Source organism: Danio rerio, chromosome 10, assembly GCF_052040795.2.
Source record: "Danio rerio strain M-AB ecotype USA chromosome 10, GRCz13ab, whole genome shotgun sequence".
In the NCBI taxonomy this organism is placed as follows: domain Eukaryota; kingdom Metazoa; phylum Chordata; class Actinopteri; order Cypriniformes; family Danionidae; genus Danio; species Danio rerio.
The window spans coordinates 15,487,008-15,506,379 of record NC_141030.1 but is presented as its reverse complement, the minus strand read 5'-3'; the positions used below and the strand labels follow the sequence as shown (position 1 = coordinate 15,506,379).

The 19,372-nt window shown below is 32.1% G+C and overlaps 1 protein-coding gene and 1 long non-coding RNA gene across 4 annotated transcripts in view; both read left to right on the top strand.

Moving 5' to 3' along the window:
• Positions 1-19,372, top strand: part of cntfr (ciliary neurotrophic factor receptor) — a 330,293-nt gene that overhangs the window by 239,702 nt on the left and 71,219 nt on the right. The window contains 1 exon segment of the mRNA NM_001098242.2: positions 11,958-12,124. Coding sequence (NP_001091712.1) covers positions 11,958-12,124 — 167 coding nt within the window.
• Positions 668-8,107, top strand: LOC147841999 (uncharacterized). 3 transcript variants are annotated; one of them, XR_015500874.1, is made up of 14 exons: positions 668-745; positions 1,026-1,151; positions 2,355-2,388; positions 2,550-2,579; positions 2,671-2,740; positions 2,926-2,955; positions 3,052-3,121; positions 3,207-3,234; positions 3,447-3,476; positions 3,584-3,653; positions 4,012-4,056; positions 5,033-5,163; positions 5,242-5,373; positions 7,822-8,107. It is a non-coding gene; the product is annotated as an uncharacterized LOC147841999 (long non-coding RNA). The 3 variants fall into 3 exon arrangements; XR_015500873.1 differs by having other exon boundaries at positions 5,030-5,163; XR_015500872.1 differs by lacking the exon at positions 2,550-2,579 and having other exon boundaries at positions 5,030-5,163.

Here is a 19,372-nt window from a genome sequence, read left to right as displayed (position 1 = left end):
AACACAAATCTGTTTAGTTAGCATAATCCTTTTAACAAATTTAAGTGGACTGAACATAAACAATTAGGTTGTCCCCAAGAAAATGTAAGACTTGTGTTGTTGCAACCCATTTTAATTAAACATGTCATTTTTGAGTATATATATTGAGTACAATAAACTTATATCACATAAAACGTACTAAATATTTAATATAACAGTACTAAATAAGTTAAGTAAAAGTCAATTGATTATCTTTAATGATCATCTTCAATAAATCAACTAGGGCAGTGATGCCCAAACTAGGGCCCATGGGCCAAAGTTAGCCCACGGTAACCTTTGATCTGGCCCACCATCCCATCTGAGAAGAGAGGGAGAGGGTCGGGCAAATACCTTTAACAGAGATCTAATGTAAAGTAATCATTTGTTTGTTTGATCATTCATTAAGCTACAAAAAAGCCAACTGAAATTAAATGTTTGAATTAAATATTGTCAATAAATTTGTTTTTTTAAATGCAAATACTGTCACTCGACGATAGAGGACCACAATACAACAATGAACAAATGAAAAAGTCATTATACACTGTAAAAAAAATCTGTAAAATAACAGTTAAATGACTGTATATTTTAACAGATTTTTTCCGTATACACGTATTACGGGTGTTTTTCCGTTTATATACATTTTCGAATTGCATTGTGGGAAGGGGATCGCAGCTCAGACAGCGTTTGATGGACACCGGGACATATTTCTTCCTCTGTTTTTTCCCTGGTAAGTACGATTAATAAAACATATAACAATATTTTAGTTAAAAGACTGCTTTATTACCTTTTTATCGTTATTTAAAATGATTTTTGTCTTTTATGAAGCGCCCATGGAAAGTACAGCAGTGAATTACGTTTAATATTGTTAATAAGATCAGACTTTATTTCATTAAGATCAAACTGAGCTATGAGTGGTTAAATGTAATTTAAACAAGCATTTACCTAATGATTTTTTACCTTTTTATACGTTTTTCTCATCAGTAAATATGATATCTGTTCATTTACAGTTGTTTGTCCGTATTTTTCTAAACTGCCGTGCGCGGGAAGTGGCGTGACGTCCAATCACCCACTCACTCCCTCTGCACCTGACTGGATTAACGGTAAACGTCAGTTTGTCTGTAAGAGTGTAAAAGGTATGTTAATTATTTTATAGAAATATAAATGTTTTCTTTGTACAGTGCATTGAACAAGGGATAGCATTCAAAGTTTGTGTCACTGTGTAGTTTGGTTGATATACGTTACCTTTAATGAACACTAACGTTAACGTGTTTCAAACGCTCGTAACACCTGACCGTCTGTGTTTGTTTGCATATTAATGACTAATTTCATATTTTTACTGACGTTATCAAATGTTAGCTTTAGTTTGACCGACGTATTAAGCTGTGTGACCGAGTTTCAGTGGAACAGCTTTGCTGGTTTTTAAGTAAGTTATAAGTTAGACTCGCGTGAATTGGAGGCATTTGTAACTCGGTATGAGGGGAAATACACACTCGTAAAGTTTTTATTAGTGGTGGGCCGTTATCAGCATTAACGTGCTGCGTTAACGCGAGACTTATCGCGCGGTAAAAAAAAAATATATCGCCGTTAATCTATTCTCAACGTTGGGTTGGGAGCTGGATGACTTTCATACTTTGATATTTTAGCGCGGATGTATACCTGACCGGTGAGCCGTCTGACAAACAAGTGCCCTTATGAATCAAATCAGCAGGATGCCTGACTTTAACTGCAGTTCGGCAGTTTCACTTTAACTCATGAACATTTCATTCATCCCGCGTGACAAACTGGGGTAATAGACGCAAATAAGAAGCAAGAACTGATGAGAGTGTTATGGAATTTAACAACGCTCGCCAAATGGAACGAAAAAAAACCTCCGCATTTCGCGACGTGTGTTTGTGTGTATAGAGATAACAGAGTGATACAGTACGTGTGTGACATTTAAAAGTATTTATAGTGTTTACACTGTCATGCGTTTTCGGCCTCAAATACAACGTGTACCTTAAAGCACACAATTAAATGTTTGTTGTAGTCGAGTTGAACTGTCATTGATATTTATTTATTCACTTTTAAGAATCTCAAGGGCAGCTAATATGAAGATATAAAGATGAGTTGTTCTTCCACAGTCTTAAAATTCTTCAAACTAATTGTCAGTTCGATTCATTATAGCAAACAATACTTTCTTTACTATTAGGAGATCAGGAGTTTTATTTTAATGAAACCTTGATAATAGAGTGAACTACACATGGTGTTATCGCAAATGAAATCTTTTTATGTAGATTTTAAGTGAGTTTTATTTGCACAAATAAGGTTCACTGATATTTTGCTTTGTTGACTTTCAGGTTCTTTCATTTTGGTTATAAGTACATGTTACAGGTAAATTCTTAGATTCAATCCAAACTGAATTTGAATTAATACGGACAAATGAAATAAAATACACCTGGGATTTTAAATGTTTTCATTTTTTATTATTCACAACGTTTGTGAAGTCTAAATGTAGACTGTCTCAAACTGAATGAGTGTTATTTTTGTTGTAGGTGTGTTGGTGTAAAAATTGATGCTGACTGGTTAGTACTGCATTTTTAACCATAACAATAATGATTTATATTTAGCATTGCATCTATTGTCATTTTACCAAGAATGTGTTTGCTCTTTCAGAACTCAGGCAGTTGTGCTGGACCCTCTGTACCTTATACAGGAGATGACTGTAAACTTTGAAGTTTAAGAGGTAAAATGTTAAATCTTAAATCTTACATTCAATCCAAACTGAATTTGAATTAATATGGACAAATGAAATAAAATACACCTGGGATTTTAAATGTTTTCATTTTTTTGTTGTTTACAAAGTTTGAAGTTTAAAAGTAGACTACGTGCTGCATGTTTCAAACTGAATGAGTGTTATTTTTGTTGTAGGTGTGTTGGTGTAAAAAGTGATGCTGACTGGTTAGTACTGCATTTTTTAACCAAAAAAATAAACAATGATTTATATTTAGCATTGCATCTATTATAATTTTACCAAGAATGTGTTTGCTCTTTCAGAACTCAGGCAGTTGTGCTGGACCCTCTGTACCTTATACAGGAGATGACGGTAAACTTTGAAGTTTAAGAGGTAAAATGTTCAGCGTTTTTTCTGTTTGGTTTTAAGTGTTTTGTACATATAAGGTTCACTGATATTTTGCTTTGTTGATTTCCAGGTTCTGTAATTTTGGTTATAAGTACAAGGTACAGGTACATTTTCACAGCAATCTAAATAAAAATCTTAAATCTTACATTCAATCCAAACTGAATTTGAATTAATATGGACAAATGAAATAAAATACAGCTGGGGTTTTAAATGTTTTCATTTTTTTTTTATTATCCACAAAGTTTGTAAAGTATAAAAGTAGACTATGTGCTGCATGTTTCAAACTGAATGAGTGTTATTTTTGTTGTAGGTGTGTTGGTGTAAAAATTTATGCTGACTGGTCAGTACTGCATTTTTATAAATAATACAAAAAATTAAAATAAAAAATGATTTATATTTAGCATTGCATCTATTGTCATTTTACCAAGAATGTCTTTGCTCTTTCAGAACTCAGGCAGTTGTGCTGGACCATCTGTACCTAATACAGGGGATGACAGTAAACTTCCAAGTTTAAGAGGTAAAATGGTCAGGGTTTTTGTTTGATATTGATGCTTTTATTTTTATTATTTGGCAAACCAATTACTTGTACCTATATTTTTACTAAGTGTTTACATGAACACATTTTGCTTCAGTAAGTTTTGAATTTTGTTAACATGTATTCAAACTAAAAAGTACTGGGTTGATGTGGGTGTTTTATCTGGGTTTTTTAACCTGCTACTGTAATCTGTTAAATGAACCAAGCAGTTATTTATTATTATTATTATTTATTTTTGCATCATTTGAAATGTTACAAGTTCTTTATTTTGGTAATGTCTGTTTAAAGTGATAAGGAAATAACTGGTCCACTGCTGAATCTCTTTTCTTTTCTCTCTTAGCCACCTGATGATAAGAGAGACAATTTCAATGTGGGCATCTTGATGGTGAGCCAGGCCTTCATGCTGATTTTGTGACCGTTTAATCTATTTAGCGTCATTGTAATAACTTTATTTCTTGATGCAAAACTGGCTAAAAATCTACTTTAAATTTCAACATTAATTGTATGATAGTGTGGTTGATTTAACATTTTATTTAATGTTGGGTTCATTGTAAAAAAATAAGATTTAATTTTGGTTGAATAAATGCTGATTTTGGGACAGTTTTGTCTATTTATTATCATAGAATTACCATTATTTCAGGGTGGAAAACTGCCTAAAAATCAGTGGTGACTTTTTAACGTTGTTTCAATGATAGTTTGATTGATGTTTTAACATTTATTCAATGTTAATTTAACGTAGGTTTGCTCTCTGGGTAAGAACTAACTTAAAAAATGCGAAAAACTTATGTATGTGCCACTTGAATTTTGTATCACATGTTATTGGCATGTTATGGAATTTAACTATGGCAAATAAGTGAGAGGAGATGGAAAGCTATGATGTCTACACGTTTTCCTGAAACATTTTCAAGGTCAATTCTTTCTTGTATAAAGATAGTGGAAAAGAAAGAAATGTAAAACAAAATGGTTTATAATTTTTTTACATTTTTTTTCTTTCCTTTATTGTTTTTTTTTGCCTTATTTTTGTTCTTGCACTATAATTATTTCTTGTAATATTTGATTAAGTAAATATATATTTTTTAATTTCTTTTAAATTATGTAGCAGACATGTATTTGAATAATTTTACATAATAATTATAATATTTATAATATTATTAATAATATTAATAATTTACCATAGGTGTGCATATGTGTACCCATATATGTACATGTAATATAGGAAAACAGCCAATTTTATATTTGTCACATATTTCAAAAACCTAAATCAAAACCTATATTAAACCATATGTTTATATAGGTTCTTTCCATGTGGACGTGTACCAGACCCAACACACAACTCACTTTTCTTTTCTTTTTTTCAGAAGAAGAGTCCACAGTCACAATAACAAGATCATTGGGCTGTCCCCTAATTGTGGTGAGCTACATGTTTAGTCTCTTATGTGCTAAACATTATGTAGCCTAAGGAAGCAGCCCTGACTCTGGAGTTTATATGAAGGTATGTTTTTACATTTTTAAGTTTATTTCATTTTTATAAGACAAGTAAGTTGATACATGTTTGTTGTATTTACAACAGGAGCATGCTGAGTAACTATCCAGAATGTAGGTCCATAGCAGAAAAAAGTGCACCAAGCAGAAACATACCATCTAAACTCCTTCGATTCCTGTCAGACCAGAAAGACTTTCAGAATCCTTGGAAGATTTAAAGGTAATTAAGCAAACCGGTAATACTTTATAATAACTAAACACTATTGATTAATTTATTAAGCATTAGCAAAAAGTTCTTTTAAGCTTTAACTCTACATTAACAGACCTTAGTATACAGTATATAACTACAGCTGCAAATGCTGTAATCTTGACTTATAAGCACATCTATAATGTGCTTAATGATTTTGTTTTTATATTTTGTTAATGATTAGTTTTTCATTACTAAATTTAGTATAGCATTATTTACAAACCAGTAATTTAAGAATAGTTGGTGTATTTTTTTTCTAATCATTCAGAATGTGTAAGTAAATGGTTAATAAACTATTTAAACTAACATTTATATATCTTATTATTCAGGCATATAGTAATAGTTGGGCAGCACAGTGGCTCAGTGGCTAGCACTGTTGCCTCACAGCAAGAAGAGCTCCGGGTGCTCCGGTTTCCCCCACAGTCCAAAGACATAAGCTATAGGGAAATTGATTAACTTAATTGGCTGTTATGTATGAGTGTGTTTGTAAATGTGTGTATGGGTGTTTCCAAGGGCGTACTCATGCTATGCACAGTTGCCTTGAAACTGGAAGCGTGCTTGTCTCCCCCGACGACCCGCACTCACATTGCATTCGAGCCTGAGCATGCTTACATCATCAATAACGCACTGTTCAGTTTAACAAGTGCTCTCACTCAGCACAGTGGAGATTTCTTTATATTGTTATATCGTTTTAGTTGTTCAATATGCAGTGACACGCAGTCAAATATTTCATCGAACAGATCAGCCACTTTTGACACTCATAAACAATCAAAGTCAACGTGCTGCAGGTACTAGGAGGTTTGCTAAAGGTGCAGCTGTTGTGCAGTGAGGGGTTTGTGTCTTAATCTATGACAGTTTGCAAGGGACTTTGATTTGGATAAATTAACCACTATTACTGTTCAATGAACGCAAACCCCTTACTGCACCACAGCTGCGCCTTTAGCAAACCTCCTATTCCTGCAGCACAAGGAGTTTATGATTGTTTATTAACATCAAAAGTGGCTGATCTGTTCGGCGAAATTCTTGACAGCGTGTTACTGCATCCCAAACGACTAAAACAATATAACTAAAGAATTCTCCTCCGTGCTGAGAGAGAGCACTTCTTAAACTAAACAGCGCATCATCGATGATGTAAGAGTGCTCAGGCTCGAATGCAATGTGAGTGCGGGACGTCAGGGGAGACGGGAGGGAGGACAAGAGTGCTTCGGCCTGGTTCAAGGCAACTATACATAGTGTGAGCACACACTAAGCTGAAGGAAAATACATGAATGAATAGTAATTGTTATACTTGTATATAAAGTATAAAAAATAAGTATATAAAGTATATACAATACTTATTTTAATAAGTGCTTTTGTTAACTTCATCCAGTTTTGTAGCCTAAAGTGAGGATTGTTTATGCTTTGTAAATCGCCTTATAAATCACAATTAAAGATTCAGTTATATTCTAAAAATGAAATTCATTTTATTGTATTAAATGAAAAATAAATCTTATCTAAAATAAAATTACTGTACAGTTTAAACATAGCTAAATAACACTGAAATGTTGCATCGTAATATATCATTAAATTATTTTATTGTTGTTTTATCCAGTTTTATGTTATATTTTGGCACTCCTGCTATTCAGCAAGGTTTAACTGTCGTTTATAAGGATTTATAAATCATAAATAATCCTCACTTTAGATTAGGCCACAACTGGAAGAAATTTTGTAAATAATGCAATATTAAATATAATATTATATATATATATATATATATATATATATATATATATATATATATATATATATATATATATATATATTTTTTTTTTTTTTTTTAATCTATAAATAGTAATGTAAAATCAATCATTTAAGTTTGATAACACAATTATTAAACTGTAGCTGTAGCAAATTTTGCAGCTGTATTTATAACCAACTGCTAACATCTATTAATGTAGAGTTAATGCTTAACAGATAATGAATTCACTATTTGCTAATGCTTCATAAATGAATCATAGCCCGTAGTTATTATAGTGTTACCAGCATAGTTTGTTTATATTACTGTTTCTCTCTTGCATTATTGTTCCGAATATTGTCAAAAGTACCTACACTTTATTTTGAAAAATCTTAAAGTGATTTCTCACCCAAAACTGAATAATTGATCATTCATAATTTACCTACTCTCTTGACATTTTAAACCTGTATGACTTTGTTTCCTCTGCAAAACACAAAATATCATATTTTAAAGAATGTTGCTCCTATTTCTCCTATTTTGTTCTGTGGAAGTATGTCAGTCAGACAGGCTTGAAATGACAAGAGTGAGACATGAAGATGATGATAAAACTTTCATTTGTGTAAACTATTGACATGCAAGGAATTACCCCAGTTGTAAGTGAAATGTCATTAGTAATGTTTTTTTTTTTTTTTTTTTTTTTTTTACAGCCATTGAAGTATCAGTATTGGAGCGGAAGAAGACCCAGTTGTATCGTCTGTTTCCTGCCATCTTGCAGTTAACCTGGTTTCTTAATGTAAAGTACTTGTAATTTGCCCACTTGTCCTCAATTATCTTAAAGCTAACATTTAAAACTAATTTGCTTTGAGATTATTTGCCAAGACTTCTCACTGTGTGATTCACATGTCAATATGTATTTATTGTGTGTATAACTTGCTATTTGGAATTCAAATGATTTGTATTCATTAAAGAATCTGTTTTAATTGCAAAGTTGTTTTTGTACTAATCATTGTAAGTTCACAGTTAACAAACTATTTACTGCTTCTCTACACATACAGTATGGAATACATGTTTTGTTTTACTATGGTAAACCATTAGTAGTGTATTTCCCATATGTATAGGTTTATCCTTACCAACTGCTATTTCTATGCTGCTTGAAGAGCATTAAATTAGTAAAATAATATTTTTTTTACAGTAGGTATCCCATTAAAACAAAGAATCTGTTCATTTTTTCACTGTATATATACTATTAAAAAACAAAAAAGTCCTCTTTTTACAGTAGGTATACAATTAAAACACAGAATCTGTCTGTTTTTTTACAGTAGGTATACAATTAAAACACAGAATCTGTCTGTTTTTTTACAGTAGGTATACTATTAAAACACAGAATCTGTCTGTTTTTTCACAGTAGGTATACTATTAAAACACAGAATCTGTCTGTTTTTTTACAGTAGGTATACTATTAAAACACAAAATAGTTCCGCTTTTTTACTGTTGGTATACCCTTAAAAACACAGAAAATAACCGTTTTTTTATATAGAAAACCCTTAAATTACTATAAAATGGTTCGTTATTTTACAGTAGTTTAACTGTCAAAAAACGGATATTTTTTAGTTTTTTTAATGTGGACACACTGTCAATTAACAGAAGTTTTCCGTTTTTAATTTACGGTAAAATATTTGTGTAATGAGCTGCCAGTACATTTTACCGTTTTTTTACGGAATTTTTTTTTAGAGTGTAGGATGTAGAAAATATATATTTAATTATTAACATGATTAAAGAAGGGCTTCACGGTGGCACAGTGGGTAGCATGATTGCCTCGCAGCAAGAAGGGCACTGGTTTGAGCCTCGGTTAGGTCAGTGGAGTTAGCATGTTCTTCCCATGTTTGCGTGGGTTTTCCCCCACAGTCCAAGACATGTGGTATAAGTGATTTGAGTAAGCTAAGCTAAACCCAACAGTCAACTTTATCAGTTTCTGAAATACTCAGACCAGCCTCTCTGGCACCAGCAACCATGCTACACTCAAAGACACTTAAATAAACCTTTCTTCCCCATTCTGACGCTTGTTCTGAACTGCAACAGATCGTCTTGTCCATGTCTACATACCTTAATGCATTGAGTAGATTAGAAATTTGCATTAACAAGCAGTTGGAGAGGTGTACCTAATAAAGTGGCCATTGAATGCATTTTAATATATTTCAATATTTTATTTTACATTAATAACATTTTAAGGTATATAATCCATTATAATAGACATCTGGATTCTGGAGCACATTAAATGTGATGTCCTGAAATGTAAACATTGAGCCTATTTGACTCAAAGAACATGCATAAATATGTATCAGGCCCGTAGCCAGCCTGGTGAAAAAAATGCATTATTTTTTTTTTTTAAAAAGACAAACTTTAAAAATACACATTTATTACATCATATTTCATCAAGAAAAAATAGCAATCTGTTAAAGTTTTAAAATAAAAAACTGTTGCCTACTATCATTTATTAGACAAAAAACTAACTGGCCAGCACATTCAACTGTCCTTAGTCACAATTCGGCCAGTTCAATAAAAAAAATAATTAAAACATAATATAAATAATAATAATTATTATAATAATACAAAAATAATATTTAAAAAAAAAAAAATTTCTAGACTCTTTGGGGGGAAAAAAAAGTACATTTGAAAATTCCTGAATATCAACAGTAGCCAAAATATATTCAAATTAATTTAATATGGTCCGCTTCTTGTGCTTTACACCTTTAAATTGCTAATTTTTGTTTCAGAAATAAGATCCAAGATTTAGACAAAATTTTTTTTTGTAACAATACAGTGAAGTGACATCTGACAGCTTAGGACTTTACTTGCCATTAAAGCCTTCGTTGGACAGTTATTTTAAAAAAATAATGTCATACTGTAAATAGGGAAAGGGAAGTCATGTACTGGACAAGTCAATAAAGATACAGGATGTCACGGCTAATGCAGATAGTTTGCCTAGAACCTCATGGATAGGGACAGATTTTCATCTGTCAAGAACTAAGTAACTTTTGCCTTTCCCTGCTTGGGAGTCTTTTTGAACATATGTAAACTTTTTTGCGATAATAACGCTGCTGCCTGCCTTTTCTGCCTTTTTGCTCTTTTCGACCCATTGCGTTACTCAGTATGGATGTCGCATCAAAAACTCAAATGTTATGTCACGTGACTCGCGTCACATTATTGTGGCTTTTAGGCTCCATGGGATTCGAATTATGGGCCAGAGCTATTTAAAATTAGACTTTATTACAATATATATTAAATATAAATATATGAATTATATAATAAATATATTATATAATATTAAATTACATAAAATAATTAAAAGGTCAAATTCTGGAACTTTTGGCCATGGAGGGGTGTTTCGTTCGAACCACCCGAGCCCCCCCTGGCTACAGGCATGTGTATGATCACAACATGTGCACATCAGATCTCAGAAGCTACTGTACAGTATATAAGAGTGGGCATGGTCAGTACTTGACAGGCCACCTGTAAGCTTGGCCCAGTGATGGATGAAATATTAATAAAATAAAGATATATAAAAGAAGTTTAATGGTCTAATTAAGAATTTTATTTGAATATTGTAGCAGGGCAACTACTTACCAGCCCTGGCAACATCTTCATTGGCCCCACCTTAAGAGAATTATATTTATTTTATGGTTTAAAAATAATATTGGATACTAAAATAAGGCAATAAGTAAATACTAAAAATGTGGCAAGCATTCACTTTCATGATCAACGTCAACAGTAAATTAGCATATTCTAATACTTTTTGAAAGGTCATCTGACTGAGTAATAGCTGCTGAAAAAATAGTACAAATTAGGGATGAACAAACAAACAAACAAACAAACAAACAAATAAATAAATAAATAAATAAATGTTTCATTTTCACCCATGTTCCAAAGGATCATGTAAATTGCAAATGAAAAAGGCTCAATAAAAACTATTTACTGTTTTCTTTTTAAATATTTGATTATATTAACACTATTTTTATGACACGTACACATTATGTATTTATTTATCTATTCATTTACACTGTGAAAAGAATCACCCACAGCACAAATTATTAGCAGACATTTTCACAGCATGCATTTTTTTAATTACTCTTTTAATGGATAATGTGTCAGATTTGAATACAAATTACAAATAATCACTTCTCAAAAGGAACTAATTGCACTTAAATTAGAAAATAACATTGACCCCAGATAACCTGCATTGTTAAAAACCCTTAAAGGAGTTAATAATCCATTAAGTCTGGCAGTTTAGGTCATTATACATCATTATACAAGAGCACAATGTCACAGCTAGACATTATCTGCACGACACAAGATTGATGTTTAAAAAATAACAGAATATGCTGCAAGGTTTGCAAAGTTTACCCTCAATAAAGCTTCATCAGAGTCCAGTAAATGATTTTTGCCATGCACACACAGAGCTGATATCAGGAGGTTTAAAGGTCAGCGACAAGGCCTTTGCCCAGATGGTACCCTAAAGGCAAGCAAATGGCAGTCTTAATTTAACATGTCTGCTGCAAAACATCAAAATGGAATAATAATAATGTTAGTTGGTTTCTTCTGGACATTATATACATTCATTTCATACTGCAGTAACTTGTGAACTTGCTGTTGAAGGAATAGTTTCCCAAGAACGTAAAATTAATCGCCAAGAAAGAACCATGTGCGGCAGACTTTTTTTTCAGAGCCATAAAAGAGTAACATTTTTTGATTAACTATTCTTTTGAAAAAATGAAATGTCATGATGCAAGAGTGCTTTTGTAGATGTTTTAGATCTTTTTTTTTACACTTTTTATATATTTTTCAGACATAACCAGAGGCCTTTGGAGGTCACCAGGGATACAGTTCATAAGAACAGGTGTCACGTCAAGTTTCCGGAACTTTTCTCCAGCTCTCCTTACTATGTTAATGTTACAGCAGTGAACTCGCTGGGTCGAGCTTCAACCACCATCAGCTTTGAGGAGTCTTCGATAGGTAGGATTTTTACTATAATTTTACCATGTTTTGCATCTTTTTTTTTTTTTTTTTTTTTTTTTGTGGTTGGGGGATTAGGATACACAAAATACTTGTTTATTGGAAAATTTGCCTCTACCAACATTTTTCAATATGCACTAATTCAGAAAAAAAAAATTTCAACTCAAACAGTCTGACTTGCCTTAACTTATTGAGTTTTACAGTACTCAGTTGGTTTAAGTTCTCTTTATTTATCGGGTTTTACTGTGCTCAAATAGCTTCTTTTACTCAAATGGATTAAGTTCACAGTACTTATTAGGATTATTTTTTGTTGCAATCGGTTTCCTTAAATGATTTGAGTTACCTTAACTTTTCAGCTTTATAGTGTAGGCATAGCTAAATAAGAGTTCAGTATTGAAGTGCCACAAATATTCTTATTTTTTTCGTCCTCATGTAAATCCTGTTGAAATTTAAGCCAATTGGAACAAAACACAAATTTGGATGACCAACAAAGTATCATTAATTTGCATGCTCAATACCGCGTTTGATTAGCCACAATGTTTCCTCTTGAGATTTTTAATAGTGATCGTTTTTATTTTATTTTTAATTTGATCTAAGCTTGTATTTTACTTACTATGAGCGTTTTATTTTGAAAATAGAACAGGTTTTTAACACCGTGTTCTCTAAACATGAGACAGCACAATGCCACAACATGAGATAAAAGGTCTATTTTCCATGGAAAAACTAGCCTTTGTTCTAACCATCTAGGACGGCAACATGCAAGATTTCTATTTTGAAAACATAACAACATAAACTGCTTTGACAATGTTTACCTCAGCTGCCGATTATGTTCATTAATTAAGTGTTAAATGCTACCAATGTGAGTTTGAATAGCAATTTACCTGACATTTTTAGCTAGGGCTGGCCTAATAAAGGATATCATATCGAATCATGATAAAATTTATGTTAATAATGATAAGCTCTGGACATTTTTACTCGATATTGCTCCTAAGTGCTAAACACACATCAGAAATACGCAACAACAGGAATCTATAATTGTGTTTAAGTTAAAGATTCACCACATTTGTGGCCACTGAAAATTATCAATCGAAAATAGCTCATGCTGCATCACCCAGTATTCTTTAGTGCAGTGTTTCTCAACCACGTTCCTGAAGGTCCACCAGCACATCATGTTTCAGGTGTCTCCATTGTCTGTCACACCCATCACAGCTCATTTAGTCTCTGCTAATGAGCTGTTAAACAGAATCAGTTGTGTATGATTTAGAAGACAAGGAAAATGTGCAGAGCTGGTGGTCCTCCAGGAATGTGGTTGAGAAACACTGTGGTTACACTCAGTGTTTTGTGAACAGCTCACTTTCCTGCCAGCAGTATCCACCTTCAGTCATGATTGGGATATTCTTTTAAAACTGGAAGCGTTAAAAACCTTAATCAAAATATATGTCATTATCGTTCAATATAGAAAAGAATTATCAAGATTACGATTTTTGCCATATCGCACAGCTCTATTTTTTAGCCATACTGAAATCGTCAGCATGTACTCTTTAAATGTGTATTTTGTTAGTTTAACATGTATATTTGCCACACACATTTGTAATAAGGCAGCAAACACATGTAAAATGCTGATTATATAATGCACATTCATGCAGTGTGTCATATCGCTCAGCTCTTACTATGATTTTTCATGATTGAAAGGATCTTGTATGCGGAGGTTGATATTAATTCTTGTCTCCGATTTCATATACATTAAAAACACAAAAGTACAAATGTCAACTTATAAACACAACTCAAAAGTACAACTCATAATGCATCTATGTCTGTCCCTTTTGTCTGGTATAATTGTAACTTAGCCCATATTTAATTCACAGCGGACCTCAGGAGTGAACTAGAGTTCTATGGGTTCCTAAAGATATCTCACTCACTCCTAAATTAGCAAAAATAAACTAAACTAGCTAAAATAAACCTCTCTACCACATCTACTCAATTTGTTAAAAAAATATGTATTTTTAACAAATGAGTATAATTATTTTACATGTTTTTTTCAGAGTATGTCACTCTGTGTGCATTTGTTTGTGTGAGCGTCAAGCATTGACATAAGCCACACTGTAAAAAATATATTAAAAAAGTCAAGACAACAAGACAGCTTATTTGAATATTAATCAAGTTTGAATTAAATTTTCTTATATGTTAAGATTTGATTCAGCTAAGCAAAAAAAGGTCTGCAATATATTTTTTTTACAGTGCACTTAATAACAAAATTTTAATTTTAGGTGAACTAACCCTTTAAATTGCACTATGGTTTAGGTTTAGGGTAAAGCTTTGAGTATGGGTTATTTTTAGATAAATATTAATTAGTTTACACTCATTTTCATTATATATAGGAACATCCATGATCCACTATAACAAACTATTGATACGGCCACATGTTTCTGTTTCTGCAAACACTTTTTAATACCACTGGACATTATACTTTTAAATTCTCTTGAAACATGCAAGAAGGAAAGCAATATCAGTTTTGCTAAAATGTCACCACAGGCTCCAGAATGCAGTCATTTACAAGTCCAACATTTGGTGAAAACACTTCAAAGTGGTTAAACAAAAAAGTACAAGTAACACTATATTGAACTTATAGTACCTGGGATGCGTAAATGGACCTTAATATAGCATGTGGTATCTTACAACAATCTTCTTTTCTAGGGGGAAAAAATAACACACATGCAGACAAACAAAAAGTGAAGAAAATGTCTCCAGTAAATTGGCTGCTGGTGTTGATGGAGTGGCTTCTGGCAACTAAATAGAGAACTTACATGCATGGATACATGTGTGCTTGATAGTCATAAAAATGCTAATGCCGTCTGGATCACTGAATTGGCAATGGAAATATTTTCCCTGTGGTTCTAACAGATATTTTATAGGAAATAGATTTCTTTTAAAATGCATTTTGTTTTTCATTCGGGGGAAGACAATGTATGATTAGCATGCATTTTACTGACGTGTAGTGGAGATACTGATGAAAGTACATCAAAGAAATGCATTGATTTACAAAAGAAGTAAAGCATGTGGGCAAGCATATTCTGATTGCTGTTTTGTTTTATGTATTTTTTTTATTATCAGTATACATTTTAAAAGGTATATATTGTTGATATACCACTTTATGAATGCACTTATTAGGGTTAAATAAGGATTTTTAAGCATAAAATGAATAAATAGATGTATATGTATATTTAAATGATATTAAATATTATTTGATATTAGAGTTTTATTAGTTTAATTGTTTGGTTAAAAAATCATTTTATTCCTTAAAAAAAACAAAAAAAAAAAAACATCATACATTGTTCACATAACAATAGATGATATACCAAAAAATATAGATGTTGTTAGAATTATTTAGAACAAAAAGACTTGATGACATCCAACCATCGAAATCTAGTGAGGTTGTGCTTTAAAAAGTACTAAAGCAATAGTGTGGTATGAAAACTAAATGCCAATTTATTTTATCTAAAGAATGTTTCACAAAATTAATTTAAATTAAATTAAATTAAATTAAATTAAATTAAACACTAAAAAAATACTTAAAATTAATAAATAAAAAAATGTAATTAATTTAAATAAAAAATAAAATAATATAAAATTAAATTAAATTAAAAATAAAATAAAATCTAAAATGAAATGAAATAAAATGCTTAATTAAATTAAATTCATTCATTTATTTTCTTTTCGACTTAGTCCTTTTATTAATGAGGGGTCACCACAGCGGAATGAACACTAAACTTATCCAGCTCATGTTTTACACAGCGGATGCTCTTCCAGGTGCATCCCATCTCTGGGAAACATCCATACACACTCATTCACACTGACACACTACAGACAATTTAGCCAACCCAATTTACATACACTTAGTGCATGTCTTCGGACTGTGGGGAAAACCAGAGCACCCAGAGGAAATCCACGTGAGTGCAGAGAGAACATGCAAACTCCACACAGAAACGCCAACTGATCCAGCCAAGGCTCGAACCAGCGACCTTCTTGCTGTGAGGCAACAGCACTACCTACTGCGCCACTGCTTCGCCCTAAATTAAATTAAATTAAATTAAATTAAATTAAATTAAATTAAATTAAATTAAATTAAATTAAATTAAATTAAATTAAATTAAATTAAATTAAATTAAAAATGAAATTAAATGAAATTAAATGAAATAAAATAAAAATTAAAATAAATTTTCCAGACTAGTGCTCTCTTTTAGCTCCTTATCCTGCCCAGACGCTAAAATTAGCATCCGAATAGCTGCCATCCAAACAACATCAACAGTGTTTGAAAGTCGTAAAGAGAGTTTGGCTCAAGCCAGGTCAAGGCCTGAGCGGTAAATCCTGATCCCACTATGTGTCTGCAATGAATAGTAAAGGGAACGGAGCTCAGAAGCATCTCTTTGTCCCTGTGTGGATGTGTTTGTGTGTGAGCGAAGCTAAAACCGCGGCGCAAACAGAATGATCCTTGGACGATCCGCGCTTCGAAAAGAAGAGAAAGACGCCTCTGTTGCTTTCCGCCTATTTCCCATAAACCTTAGCTCTGAAACGCTGTCCTAATGTTCAGGGGAAGCCGCTGCTCAAAAGACATCTCGAAAAAATGTCACAGTGTGGCTTCTTTAGGAGACGTGTGTGTTGTGTCAAACCGATTTTCTGCTCAGAGGGACGAGCCGGGGATCATAAAAAGCAAATCTCAACACTATTCATCATCCGTCTATTTGCTAGTGGCGTTTGTCATCTTCGGCTCTTTCTGTTTGTGTTTTTTGTTTTACTCAGCTCAAATACCATTAGCATCTTGATATTAAAGGCATTTTCTGACTTCCTAACAATGGTAAAAGTAGCTCATACATCATTTTATTTTTGTGATATTTCAAATTCAGTATAACTTTTCCTTTTTGAGAAACAGTCAAAACACAGAGGCTGTAAACTTAAAAGTAATTCAAACATTATAAGTAAACTCATTATTTTGCTTCAGTATTCCTTATTTTGACAAGTTATAAAATGCAATACACAATTAAAGCCGTGTAGTGATTCGTTTATATATAATATGTTTAATTTGATCTGATATCTATATAGATAGTATGTGGCTTAAAGTAAGTACAGACATTCTCTAGAAAAGATTTGAATCAGAAAAGAGTTGGTTCTAGGTTTAAATGCTCTGTTTTTACCTTATTTGGAGGGGTCATGAATTTTATTGAGCTTTCCTTTTACGCTCCTGCAAATACTAATTACATACTAATTACTTTACTTTGAAGTTACTTTTAAAAGATTTAACACCTATAAAAATACAAAATAAACTGCGGCTCTTTCAGTGTTTTAATATTCACTGAAAAGCATTACAATGGGTAGATAACAGCAGCTTCGCATGTTTAAAAGACATTACGAGTTCACCTAAAACTTAACAATTTTTGCATCATTCACTTGTTTCAAACCTGTTTGTGTTTTTTTTTATTTTTTTTTAACACAAAAGAAAACATTTAGAAGTAAACTGGATACCTGCAACTGACGTCCATAGTATGAAAAAGCACTGCATTGTGTGGGTGTTGTGTGTTTGTCTAAAGTAATTAGTCTACCGAATTGTGTATATTCCATACAAAGTATGATGCTCATTGGTCAGTTGTTATCTGTGTTTAATGTCTGTATTTCCACTTGAAGAAGCAAGCACTCTCATCAGCAGTTACTTTTAGCTTGTGCTCTCCAGCAATTTAAAAGTGAATGCTTATTAACTGACGTTGCAGTGAAAAACATGATTTAAAATAAGCAGTTTTAATTTAAACAAAAACTTTATTTGTAACGTAAGTAATGCAATTGCATTGACTTTAGTAACTGTAATCAAATTACGCATATTTAAAATGTAATTTGTTACATTACTGCAGTCTCCAAACATTAGTTAGAATACAATAACACATTATATCCAACTTTGGTAATAATTCTAAGCAATAAAATGGAGCAATTTACAATGCAATACAATATTCATTTATAATACACCTTTAAAACAACCTAAGCTGAGTGAAGAGTTAAGAATTAGAGTGCTGTACATAGAGGTATAAAAGAAACATTTAACAAATAACAGCAATAAAACAGCTATCAAGCAGTATTAAAAGCGAGAGAAAATAGATAAGTCTTAAAAACAGACTTAAACACTGAAATGGAGGGGGAAATTCCCGACTCTGATGTACTTTCACTTTACGGAAATCACTGTAATAGCTAAATGATAATACACAAAGCGCAAACATGCATTAAACACAGCATACATGTTTAATTTGCATCCTAAATGCATTACCTAAATGGCCTTAAACACCCAGCAGGCACAAGACGTCAACATGCTGTCGGAATGATATTGTACCCTAATGTTGTGGGGACGTTGCATTTTGCTTGGAAATGAAAATCGGGTTTACATCAGAACTCAACATCAGCCCGATGTCAATGTCCAACGTCCAACCTAAAACCAACCAAATATCAACATCTACTGATGTTACAGCTTGACGTTGTGTCAACCTTACCAACATGACGTCTATTAGACGTTGAATTTTGGTTACCATAACTAATGAATAAATGTCAGTATTTGACATCAATAGGATGTTGGTTTAAGATGTTGGCTAGACATTGGATTTTGGTCACTTTCTAACAACCTAAAATTAACCAAATATCAACATCATTTGATGTCATTATTGGACATCAAAATAGTTTTATCCTTAGACACTGGCTAGACATTGAATTTTGGTTACCTGACATCGAAACTTAAATCTAACCTAATATTAATTTCCTATGACATTGTGTGCCTGCTGGGCAATAACTAAATGCACTACAGAATGTTACGTTTACACACACACACATCCACAAATTACATGTAAATGCATCACCTTTTAACAGCATAATACTTACTACTCATTACTCATGAGTACTTTTAAAAGGGCTACTTTTTACTTTTAACTTGAGTAATATTTATAACAGGTACTTTTACTCATCTCACACTACATTTTTAGGCAAGTAATGTTACATTTACTTAGGTATGCTTTTTCAGTACTCTCTCCACCACTGCAAATTAGACAGACTTTATATGTGTAAATATTAATTTCTGTTTATTTGATGACTAGTTTAGTTTTGGCCTATTTTTTGACATCGAATAAATTTTCACAAACAACTCAAATTTAGCCTTGTTTTAGCCAAGACAACTATGTTTAGACGTCTATTAGACATCTATTAGATATCTTTTAAAAACAAAAC